Raw genomic sequence first — 13,070 nt, forward strand, 5'->3', positions numbered from 1 at the left:
GAGCTAGGGAAGAATGCCCTCGCCAGTTAAAGGTGTAATGCAAGGGCATGATGTAGCAACAGGATGAAAGAAAGATGGTTTGAAGGCAGGAAGGACAGGATGGAAGAGAGAGAGAGAGAGAGAGAGAGAGAGAGAGAGAGAGAGAGAAGGTCCTGGGTTTCAGGATTAGATATTGAAAGGGTAACCCAAGTCAAGTTAAAGCGGCAACAATATGATCGTCAGGTGCGAAGGAAAATGGGTGATGAGTAGGAGCAGAAGGATGACGGAACTCAGGGGGAGGGGATCCCATCACTAACAAAAAGGAGGAGGAGGAGAAAGAGAAGCGAGAAAAGAAAAAAAAAAAAACATAAGATGGGCGTCCAAGTAGGGTGTCGTGAGTGGTATTACAGGAGGTAGGCGATCGGAGGCTTGAAAAGTCATTTCCCACTTTGGACCATTTCATTCGCCTGGAATCTTCGACTGCCAGGATTTTGATTTGAAAGCCAAACCGCAAGTTCTATTGGACGTATGTTTGTTTTCGAAAACGTGTGTGTGTTATTCTGAGAGAGAGAGAGAGAGAGAGAGAGAGAGAGAGAGAGACAGGTGGGACAGGTGGAGTGAGGGGTCAAGGTGGAGTTGGTGGTCGTAGAGGTGGTGTGCGCGTTGGGCGTGAGTGGGAGCGAGTATGTAGCGCAGGGTGGGCTGGGAGTGTGCGCGGGCGGGGTTGCAGAAGCGCCAGTCTGGTTCAGTCTGACTGGTAAGTGTTGAGGAGGCAGGACGCTTCAGCTGCCTGACAGTGACCCGTTGCTGGCGTTGGTGGTCGTCCCTTGGTCGTCATGCCGCCCTCGTGATGGCGGTGTGGGATCCCGCGTTATGGCCCAGCGCCCTCCACGCTTGACAACGCCGGGCCCGTCGTCAGCGTCGTCGTCAACTGACTTTCCCTCCGGTAGCTGTACCGCGGCTGTTGAAGAGCCACTCGTAGCAGCCCTTCGTCAGTTCCGTCGCCAGACGCTGCTGTTGCTTCTTCTGCAGCCTCACAAGTCGTCGCCTCACCACCACCACCACCAGTGGCCCCTGAACCTGCTGCGAGCGGCTGGAGTGGCCAAGCCGTGCCAGCCCCAGGGACCCTTCTACGCAGCGGCTCCAGCAACTCCAGCAGCGGTGGTACTGCTGACGGTAGCGGTAGCTGCCCGTCTGTGCGTGGACCTTCTGCTGTGGGACAATTGCTGTTTACTGAACGACTCGGCAGCGTGTCCTCTGACGACCTACCTGGTGGTAGCAGTGTGTGGATACTGGTCGTTGTGGGTGTGTTACCTGGGGAATCACAAGAAGGGAAGGGGAGGCCCCGGCGCCTCTCGTCTCTGGTCGACGAAGGACCTCCAGAGGGAATTGTCCTCCTCGTCCTCTTCTGCAGAGGATCTACCGTCAGCTCTGAGCCTTCTCAGATTCCCAGGGGACCTTTCAGGTGTCCCTGGTGAGAACACTGTCTTTGGTCTGAACTGTGGGCGCATTCAGGTGCCCCAAGACTCAGTTGTGGGTGCGGTTGGCGTAGACAGCGCACCGGGGCCGCCTGGTCCCCGCCTGCAGCTCTCTCACCTGTTGGGCGGCGTTCGGGCCCTAGTGCTGGGCGAGAGGCGAATCAACATCACCGTCCACGCCTACGAGGAGTCTGAGGGGCGGGCGGGCGGCATCCGTCGGCGTAGTAGTGAATACAGCCTCGGGGAAACCGACCCCCCGCCCACCAACAAGATGCGACGAACGTCTCTCCCAGCCATCTCCGTACAGAGACCTACATCATCACAGGTAATGGGCGCACCTGCCTCTTTTCAAAACAGACTTGACGGAAGGTTGATTGAAGAGACTTTGCCCCCCCCCCCCCCTTCTCTCTCTCTCTCTCTCTCTTCTTCTCTCGTCTCTCTCTCTCTCTCCCTCTCTCTCCCCTCTCCCTCTCTCTCTCTCTCTCTCTCTCTCTCTCTCTCATTTTGCAAGGAAAAAGTCAATTAGCTCTGGGGATTTCGAACCGTAATTCATAATGAATGGGTCTAATCCATCAAGGGCTATGCAAAACGTTTCTTTTAATGTTTATTTGGTCTCCTCCATATGGACTAAGAACGTTTTTCTCCATTCTCTACAAACGCTCGACGTTCATTTCTTTCATCTCTCTTCCTTTAATCATATGCATAGGCTTGTAAAGGCGTAACACATACATACATACATACATACATACATACATACATACGTACGTACGTACGAACATACTTACATGCTTGTTTGTGCATGTCTACCAGTAGATCATAAAACCGGACATACTTTTTCATTAAGATTTGGATGCGAGTGTGACCAATAGAATGTTCTCTCTCTCTCTCTCCACACACACATAAATATATAATGGTGTGTGTGTGTACACATACATATACGCGGCCACACATATGTACGACACTTACACATTAGATATATAATATTATACACACACATACATATATATATAATATATATATAAATAGAGAGAGAGAGAGAGAGGAGAGAGAGAGAGAGAGAGAGAGAGATAGTTGCCTTTGCTACTAGCTTCTGATCAGTATCAGTTGCTTTTCATTTTTGTCATTTCTTACTTTATTATTCCTTATTTTGTACATCTGGTCCTCATTCTTTACTTTCCACCCGTGTTATTCATTCGCTATCATTCCTTGTCTGTCTGTCCGTCTTTTTTGCCTGTTAATACAAGCTCCATCCACCCACGGTTTATCTAATTACTATATTCCCCATTCGTTACCAGCCTCCACCCCACTTTTTTTTTTTTTTAACGACATACTCAAAAGTAGAAGCTGCTATAATTCAAACTGTCAAACCTGTAGTGTATGAGGGATAGTCTTATACTGACTGGTTAATGACCAATTCAAATGATTTATTTAGTTTTTTATTTGGCCTGAAACTGCTCTTAGTCCTACAGACGTCCACACATACGCTCCTCCCTCGCCTGAGACTTCGTTTGCTTTGAGAAAAGAGATGATTTACCGCTTTGACAGTTATCTTTTTCACTCTGGAGTGTTGTGAGAGGAGGACGCTTTCCGGGAGATTGTGAATGAACACTTGGTTGTAACCATTTGGTCGAAATTCGTTGCTATGGATTTTTTTTTTTCCGTTCGACGTTGGCGATGTGTGGATGAACTTTACTTGGACTGTCAAAAGCTTAGTCATTAATTCTGTCAAAATTACCCTTTTATCCTTCAGCCTATCTTTATTCCGCTTTATCACTGCCGTCGTCTTCTCCCTATATATGCTTTTATCCTCTCTCTCTCTCTCTCTCTCTCTCTCTCTCTCTCTCTCATACGCAAGGATACGTATACACACATGTAATTACATTTATTGCCATGTAACCCTCTCATACGCACACATGTGATTACCTTCATTACCCTTTTACTCTTTGTTTCTCTCTATGTCTATCTTTTACACGAGTAATTAAATTAATTAAATATTTACTCCTCACCAGAAATTCTACCCACCTCCACTGTCATCTGTATAGCTGCCTCTCTCTCTCTCTCTCTCTGTAAAGGTAAAAAATTAGCATGAATAATATATATGATAACTGGTATAATTTTCATTGTATAGGCCTAGAATTGTTATCGCAGTAAGAAGTACGCCTTGCCTATTGGCAATGATCTCTCTCTCTCTCTCTCTCTCTCTCTCTCTCTCTCTCTCTCTCTCTCTCTCTTTAAAGCAGAACGGGAAGAGGAGATTTATACACAAAATGCCAGTGAAGACGATCGCCCGTGGGTCGATACAATAGTACGACTGTACATCCGTAGCCTTGTTCTTGCCTGTTCTCAATGCATCTTTATTTTGGCGCAGGAGCAAAACGCGAAGGGGATTTGGGGGCAGGGGTTACTCCGAACATTTACAATGGAAACTCAGACGTACGGTGACACCTAGGCATATGTCCACTACGAACAGCTGCTGATATCATGGCTGTATACTAGTTTTGTCTACGTGCACAGAGATACACATGGACACAGACTCGTTTGCAATCAGTTTAGATTTTCAACATACATTTCAGCTGGCACACGCACACACACAAACACTCATCATATAGATTCTTCATCTTGAGAGAGAGAGAGAGAGAGAAAGAGAGAGACCTTTGGTAACAGGCAACGCGTACTCCTTGCTTCGATCAAAATTATAGGCCTATAAGATGAAAATCATATCAATTATAATGTATATCATATATGCTAATTTTTCACCTTTAGGGAGAGAGAGAGAGAGAGAGAGAGAGAGAGTTCATTGCCAATACGTACTCCTTGCTTCGATCAAAATTCTAGGCCTATAAGATGGAAATCATACCAATTATAATATATATCATATATGCTAATTTTTCACCTTTAGAGAGAGAGAGAGAGAGAGAGAGAGAGAGAGAGAGAGAGAGAGAGAGAGAATCATTGCCAATAGGCAAGGCGTACTCCTTGCTTCTATTAAAATTCTAGGCCTATAAAATGGAAACCATACCAAGGGTGGCACTACCTCAAGACCAAACGGAGCTTCATGTCCGAATCAAGCAAGCAGCGACAATGTTTCCTCTGCTGAAACACACATATGCTGACTTATAAACATGTCTATATGTTTGTTCATATTGAATCATTTATTTCTTAACGTGCCAATCCTCACAGACGTGGTCCGAAGTTCGATTCTCGACTCGGCCAACGCGGAATTAGAGGAATTTATTACTGGTGATAGAAATTTATTTCTCGAAATAATGTGTTTCGGATCCCACAATAAGCTGTAGGTCCCGTTGCTAGGTGACCAATTGGTTCCTAGCCACGTAAATATACCTAATCCTTCGGGCCAGCCCTAGGAGAGCTGTTAATCAGCTCAGTGGTCTGCTTAAACTAAGATATACTTAACTCACAGACTTACATTTGGCCATAACACTTTCTTGAAGGTAGAACAGACCTTGTACGATCACTTCAGGTCAGTGCTTCCAAACAGTACATACATTCTGTGCGAGCTATATATTGTTTGAGTATAGAATTTAGACCTAAGGCCCTAACACTGGGACCTATGAGGTCATACAGCGCTGAAACGGAAATTGACAGTAAAAGCTTTGAAAGGGGTAACAGGAGGGAAACCTCAAAACAGTTGCACTATGAATCAGTTGTTAGGAGAGGGTGGAAAGTGAGATGGGAGAAAGAGAATATGAGTGGAGGTCTTCTGGTTCTTTCCCAACGTTATCCCTACATTCTGGGGTCGGTTGCCTGATGCGCCTTCTCCACTGCCTTCTATCAAAGGCATCATCGGGCATCGTTTATAGTTTGGCAAAGGGGTTTTTACGACTGCATGCCCTTGCTGTCATCAACCACAGTTATTGGCGGTGGGCCTCGCTTTTTACCAAAAAGTAAGACAGCAAGGCAGCAGCTGTCCTTTTAGTCGCCTTTTTACGACGTACAGGACCTAAGGTACCTGGTAGAAATCTTACACCCATACCACAGGATCAGAATTTGAACGGAGGTACAGTAAAAGAAATGAAAGAGGTTGTAGTTAGGGGGCCAAAGGCACACTGCAAAGAATCTGAAGTAATGCCTACAGTGCACCGCATGGTTAAAGGATAACCATCGTGTTACTGTTGTTTCCGTTTATCTTCAAAAAGTAAGAAATACAATTTGACTTCATTCCACTTGATAATAATATAAGCCTAGTTTTGCCATCCCTTATACTGTATTTTCCCTTGTACTGTATCTTGAGGTCCTTTTCGGTAACTTCTAGAATATACAAAGGCAACTTAATTATAAAATTGTCCAAAGTATTTGCAAAACAGCTTTAACCTTTTGTGAAAGAGCTTTGGGATTCATCTAGACTGATCATCATATTTGGGCATTAATACAACGTAATCATTACATAACTGGAATAAATGAAAACCGCTTCTATGGTGTCTTATATATCTGTGAACATCATCAAATCACGTCGGAAAACCCCACATCTATCATTGTATTTATAATTCATATTAGTCTCACTAAGATAACGTGCTTTGTATTGTCACTACGACCGTGAACGGAAATAATATACCTTGTTATTATTATAATTTGTGGTTGATGTATATACCTTGAAACTTATTGTATAGGGAAGCAATAGCAAATCATGATAACTGTTAGGCAGGCATTGACGTACATCCAAAAGTTATGAGCAATTCCAGGATAATTTTAGCTATTGATGGTAAACGCACCTTGCTAAACTTGATTCTCGTCCACACCTTTCTTATTAGCAAATGCTCAATACAGTGTCTGGTTGTGTCAGTAGAGCTATTAATTGGAAAACTGGAAAGCCATGCTGATACATATGAGAGAGAGAGAGAGAGAGAGAGAGAGAGAGAGAGAGAGAATCATCCATGCAATACTTGAGCACCAGCAAACTTACTACACACGTCACCCAAATTACACGTTTATTATACACACACACACACACACACACACACACATATATATATAATATATATATAATATATATATATATATATATATAAATATATATACATATATATATATATATATATATATAATATATATATATATATATATATATATATATATATATATATTCCAAATTTCACATGCTTCAAGAGAGATGTTCGCGGTGTCAACACCTGCGGTCATTATTATTATTATTATATTATTATTATTATTATTATTAGTAGTAGTAGTAGTAGTGCAGTAGTAGTAGTAGTAGTAGTAGTAGTAGTAGTATTGTGTCCATATGGGGAATAACATGAAGAACAGAGCGACTTCATTCGTTCCAAAGAAAAAGCGGATTCAGTTATTTTGAGGATTTATGATGAATAAAAAACGATTAAAAAATGCGCCGAAGGAACGTATCGTATAATGAAGGTCACCGATGTATGAGAAGCGGCAAGTGAAACTTTAACCACGGCCAGACGAACGGTTATGGCTAACTTTAACCTCAAATAAAATAAAAACTTCTGAGGCTAGAGGGCTGCAATTTGTTATGTTTGGTGGTTGGAGGGTGGATGATCAACATACCAATTTGCAGCCCTCTAGCCTCGGTAGTTTTTAAGATCTGTGGCCGGACAGAAAAAGTGCGGACAGGCAAAATTGCGGACTGACAGACAAAGCCAGCATGATAGCTTTCTTTTCAGAAAACTGAAAAAAAAACACTCGCAAGAAAACAGCATAAGACAACAAACTTCATTTCTGTCTAAAATCAACAGATCGACGGAAGAAAAGTATCGCAGGCAAAGCAAGCCTTATATACTATTAACCTGTCAGTCAGTTGGTTAACTTTTCTTTGCTAGCTGTTTGGCTGACGGAACATTACTGTATACAGACCCAGATCCATAATATGTCATTATGATTGATGGCTGATGGATCTAAGACTTAATGAGGCAATATATCACCTTATACATGCAAAGGCACTTTATACCGAACAAAGCTTATCACAGAATCAATATTCCAACAGGTACATGCAACGCGTGATGCTTAATTGTGTCGTGATGAGAAATGATACAATATTCATGGAGAGGAATAATAAAATGACAAAGAATATATGCATAATAATCAGTAATCATACTATTTTTTATCGTGTTCATGGAATTAAATCTGCCATGCACAGCAAGGTTTTAGGGGACATGTTTTATTTTTTTTTTATCTCTTTGGCAGTAAAAACAGCCTTTGTATTTTCCTGTCCACATAGCAATAGATGTCGTTCTGCTGCCAGATGCTTTATTGTATGGGCGTTAATCTGTGTGTATATTCGTAAGTATGCTTCTGTATGTGACATGATCACATGTCCATATAAAAAGCGAATACATCTCCTCGTCCAGAATTGCTAAAATTCTCTCTCTCTCTCTCTCTCTCTGCGTAGTTGGCCAGTGCAGTTGCGACTTTAGTTTACTCTATAAAATCAAATATTAACCTCACTCTGCGTTGATGACCGTGTCATGGCTACTCGAGTTCAATAAGGAAAATCAAATGGATAAAAAGCATGTCTAAATATCAATCTGCAGCGAAGTTCCGGATATTGAATGTGTGCGTTTCTCTCTCTCTCTCTCTCTCTCTCTCTCTCTCTCTGTGCGTGTGTCTTCGTCAGAGACCTTCGTTGCTGCCACGCCAGTTTAGTGTCTAAAATAAAATCTCTATTTTTTTCCCCTCTCCCTCCCCCCCAACCCCCCATCTCCGTCGCACCTTCAGAAGCGGTGCTAGTTAGCTCCCTCAAATTGACCGAAAAGAAACAATGGGTGGTGGTTGGGAAAATTGGTGTTAACGACAGCCATGTCTCTGGGAGGCTCTGCTTGTCAAGGTTTGTTCTCTGGCGGGGGTGCTATGTGGCCCCTTGACCTTTCGGAAAAGAAAGCCGAGGGGCCAATAAAAAGAAAAGAAAAGAAAGGACTCCACGGAGGTGGGCCACAGACTGCAGCCTTCTGCGCATCGACGACGCAAACGCGCCCTCATTTATAATGCAATGTACGCAAAGAAGTGCTTGAGATATTATGCAATTAAACACGTAGTATACATCCGTGACCATTTCTCATTTCATATTCAATTTCATGTTTACACACACACACACACATATGCATCTCCGAACCACGAAAATATGGAACGTAATGAATATATGAATAAAGACCAATTTCACGAAGGAAGGAGAGACGACGCAGTACTGCAAGGTCTTTCGACTGCTTGTCGTTCACTTACCAGACTGCTAAGTAAAGTATACAATTGTCTTTATTTATACACACACACACACACACACATATATATATATATATATATATATATATATATATATATATATATATATATATATATATATGACTGGTAAAAATGTTCTGTTACAACAGAAATCCATCTAATAAAAGGAGTCCATAAAAAAGGCCAAGATGTAGAGAAAATACTATACTTCAGAGACTGCTGTCTCCCTGTAACTTTTCTCATTCATCTACCTGAAGAGGGAGACAGCTGTCTCTGAAATATGGTATTTTCTCTCTATATTTTGGCGTTTTTATGGAAGTTACAGGGAGACAGCAGTCTCTGAAATATAGTATTTTCTCTCTATATTGGGGTTTTCCTTTTATTTAGATATATTCCTATATATATATATAATATAATATATAATATAGTATGTATGTATGGATGATATATATATATATACTATATATATATATATATATACTATATAATATATATATAATAATATGTATGTATGTATATATATATCTATATATATATATATATATTATATATATATTATTTTAATATATATATATAAATAATATCATATATTTATGGTAGAACTTTGACGACCATCAAATCAGCGTTAAAGACACCACAAATGAAACCTGGGTTCTTCATTGGTGCAAGAGGCTTTGCACAGCGCTAGCACAGCAGCAGCAGCAGCAGCATCTGTGAAGCCACCGGGCGCCGTGTGTACCGAGAGGAATATAATATATATGCCAGTGCTAGAAGAGCTCACATTTCGCACCTATCCTAAAGTTCAAATGATTATATTTCGGGGCTGCACAACGCCGCCCTTGCTTTGCCTGCCCGGCCGAGCGTCGGAACAAATATTTCCTTCGCACGGTGTGTGATCGCTTCAAGGGCCTTAATCGCGCCAGAATTCCTTTGTTTGTTTTCACTGAAATGTAAGAGATAGATCTGTTTATTTCCTTTCTACTTTATCGCGGCTCTGAGTAGACTGAAATGGGTCTGAACGCCAGTCATAGAAAATTCGTTTCTGGGGTTATTCTTGCGCTATGGGATGAAACAGCAATTGGATTACTTTAGATATTAGTAATAGTCTTTGCTGATGTTGAGAGAGAGAGAGAGAGTCGTACAACCCCAACGTGACGTCACCTAATGTTGACATGTTACGCACGGTCGTCTCGCTTGCTGTGACATAGTGGTTATGGAGGAGGAGGAGGAGGTAGAAAGGAAGGTTGTGGTGGTGGTGGCTGGGGCAGGGGTCAAAGTACGGTAGAAGTGGGAGGGATGAGGGGGAGAGAGGGAGGAGGAGTAGAGTGTTCGAAGAGTTCTTCTCACTGCACCCACTTTCCCTCTCACGTCCCTCCCCCGCCCACACCCCCACCCCCTCCCCTCCCCCACATCTGAATACTTTTGGCAAGGCGTTCACGTTGCTACTCTGCCAGCACTTGTCATGCTTTATAATTAATGGCCGATGGTTTGGTTACCTTCGGGCACGACAGCGAAAAATTCTCGTGGCCTCTGATGGTGCGTCTACTACATACTGTCATTTCTAAGTCATTTCAATTGCATCAAAAAAGTGATTATTTTCACGCGTATTTTACAACGGTTTTTCACCTGAGTGATGTTGAGGGTTCATGCGTAAGGTCAGGAAGAATGTGGCGTAGGTCTTTATTTACAGCTATCAACTGTATTTCTGGTGATAGAAGTTCACTCTCGACGTGGTTCGGAAGTCACGTAAAGCCGTTGGTCCCGTTGCTGAATAACCACTGGTTCCATGCAACGTAAAAACACCATACAAACAAACATACGTGGATATTTGCCCAAACTTCCATACATAAACTTACACGAGTGTACGTGTGTGTGAATGCACACATACATACACACTGTGCCAATAATATCCCACGCCAAGGCTCTAATATTTCCAAGGGCAAATTTATAGTTGGAAGTAATTGATCCAATTCCTTAATTTTTTTTCTTCCTTTTTTTATCAAACACACGTCGCCATCCGCGTCGTGCCAAGTCACCGCTCGGTAGATGACCGAATAAGAATGACGCATCCGAGGCGAGGCTGCTTACCCTCACTGATTTAGAGTCCGGGATTGTGCTGCATCTTGGTACCAACAGGCCATAAATAATAAGACAACGAAGAAAGTTCAAAGCGTTAAGGGTCTACGACAAAATCTGAGGCAAGAATTTCTAATGGGGAGTCAAAGAACATTTTCCAGATATACAAAAATTTTTTAAGTTTTTGAAACTTTCCGATAGGGCAAAATGCAACGTCCTATCAGAGAGAGAAGAGGGGGTGCTCGTTGTTACATATAGAAATAAAGAATACGTAATGAAAAGAGCCAAATAAAAGCCTTTGCAATGCAAATGTCTTCGTATTGCAAGAAGCAGTTGCTCATATAGCATGCTACAGCTTCTATCTTGATACAGACTAACGACGCTTGAATCTACGCGCGGAAATTACAAGCGAGAGAAAGATGGCAGATAATGCTCGTTCTTACGTTTTAACAAGGTCATAATAACAACAACAACATTAATAACACCAATAATTGGTGACGAGGATGATGGCAAGGATAATGGTTCCTTTAAGAGGCATAAACAAGATAAGCAGACTGAAAACTCTATGGAGAGTCTTCATGAGATTTTACTTAAGGTCATAAGGTGTACTTAAAAATACATGGTAACCGAGAGGAGAGAGAGACTCTATCATCCTTTAATTTGCCTCGCAATTGTTTTTTTCGATTTATCATTATTATTATTATTTTTTTTTTTTTACAAAAAAAAGGCAAAAGAATAAACAACTAAATACATAATGCTGTGCTAAAAAGTAGTTGAGAGACTTGGAGGCAGCCTTCCAAGAGACGGTAATTTATATATATATATATATATATATATATATATATTATATATATATATATATATATATATATATGTTGTAGAAGGATCCAGAGTAATATTTTTGTTTATCAAGACGAAATATATTTGTAGAAATATATATAAATATATTACGTCTTGTTAAACAGGAATATTACTGTGGATCCTTCTACTGTTTATTTGGGAGCACGATACGGTGTTTTTAAATTGCATATATATATATATATATATATTATATATATATATATAATATATATATATACACACATATATTTGTGTGTGTATGTAAGAGGGAAAAAGTTCCTGCATTCATAGTTAAAATACTCTTAAACTTGTAAACATGTGTCAATCTTGTTGCATTTAACCTACCCCCTTAAAAAAAAAAAAAAATAAAATAAAATAAAAAAACAGACCAAGCCTATAATTTTCCACATAATCATAATAACGGATAACCTACAAAACAAGCTATCAATGTCTGTCCTGCCAGTATGCAAGCGCTTCCCTGTAAGTGAACCCTAGATAAACAGCTCATATCTGATCTTGTGCCACTTATAGATCTTCTAAGAGAGAGAAAGAGAGAGATGTAAGCAAGGACACGTATGCATGTCTTATACCTGTGTAGAAATCTCGTACGTGAAATTGCGTAGACGCTAAAACAAAAATCCACTAATAAGCAGCGCTGGTTGGGTACATACGGACTTGCATACATATCAGTGTATATTCATTATTTACACATATTTGAAGATGCACTTACAAGCGAAGACACTCGCTTCGGTAGCGTGAAGGACCATAAAAAGTGCTTAGATGTTTCACGCTGTTCGATAACGTTTGAAGTGAAGACACGATCGAATTAAATCACATGAGATCATACAGGAACGTTATTGGTCGAAGCTCTGTAACTGTACAATGAAGCTGAACAAATATGATGAAAAAATAATTGGCAATAGATCCGCCTCCCGTAATTACCTAAAAATGACTGATGACATATTTTGATTAATGATGTACTGTAAAAAAAAGTAGGTCATCGGTGTCATCCTTGACCGATTTCCCAGTCCTCGTAACCTAGGGCTACCCTGGGGTACCGGAAGCATTTCCCCCAAGGTGTGACCCAGTACTGGACCTTCCCTGAGAAAACGGGACGCCATGTCTTAAAAACTAACCATAAAATCTTCTTGAAAATAATCTCATTGTGTTTCCCACACACAAATAAGTAGGCACCTACTAATGGTGCAGTACTGTTTGGAACACATATCAGGAATTTGCGACCCGGAATGTCATAAGAACAGGACGTCATCCTGGTTCAATTACCTGGATCTCCAGTGAGTGAGAACAAAAAATAAATAAATGCATAAAATGACTCCTGATACTCTCCTGAACTTGACTGATCTCAGTGAACAGGTTTGGGTAAAAAAAAAAATAATAATAATAAAAAGATGTAATAAAGAAGAAAAACTCCAGACTTATTTTTTCTGTTGCTCTCTCAGACGATCTTTCTTGGGACTAGATGTTACCAAT

General features: G+C 41.0%; 1 protein-coding gene across 4 annotated transcripts in view; it reads left to right on the top strand.

Annotated features, from left to right (window-relative positions):
• Positions 1 to 693: 693 nt before the first annotated feature.
• LOC135214754 (cGMP-inhibited 3',5'-cyclic phosphodiesterase 3A-like) overlaps positions 694 to 13,070 on the top strand; it is a 326,967-nt gene continuing 314,590 nt past the window's right edge. For 3 of the 4 annotated variants that reach the window (XM_064249103.1, XM_064249104.1, XM_064249106.1), the window contains exon 1: positions 694 to 1,782. In XM_064249103.1, coding sequence (XP_064105173.1) covers positions 853 to 1,782 — 930 coding nt within the window. In that variant the 5' untranslated portion in view covers positions 694 to 852. The remainder of the gene's footprint in view (positions 1,783 to 13,070) is intronic. The other variant, XM_064249105.1, reaches the window with a different exon arrangement.

This window comes from Macrobrachium nipponense, chromosome 46, assembly GCF_015104395.2.
Source record: "Macrobrachium nipponense isolate FS-2020 chromosome 46, ASM1510439v2, whole genome shotgun sequence".
Classification (NCBI taxonomy): domain Eukaryota; kingdom Metazoa; phylum Arthropoda; class Malacostraca; order Decapoda; family Palaemonidae; genus Macrobrachium; species Macrobrachium nipponense.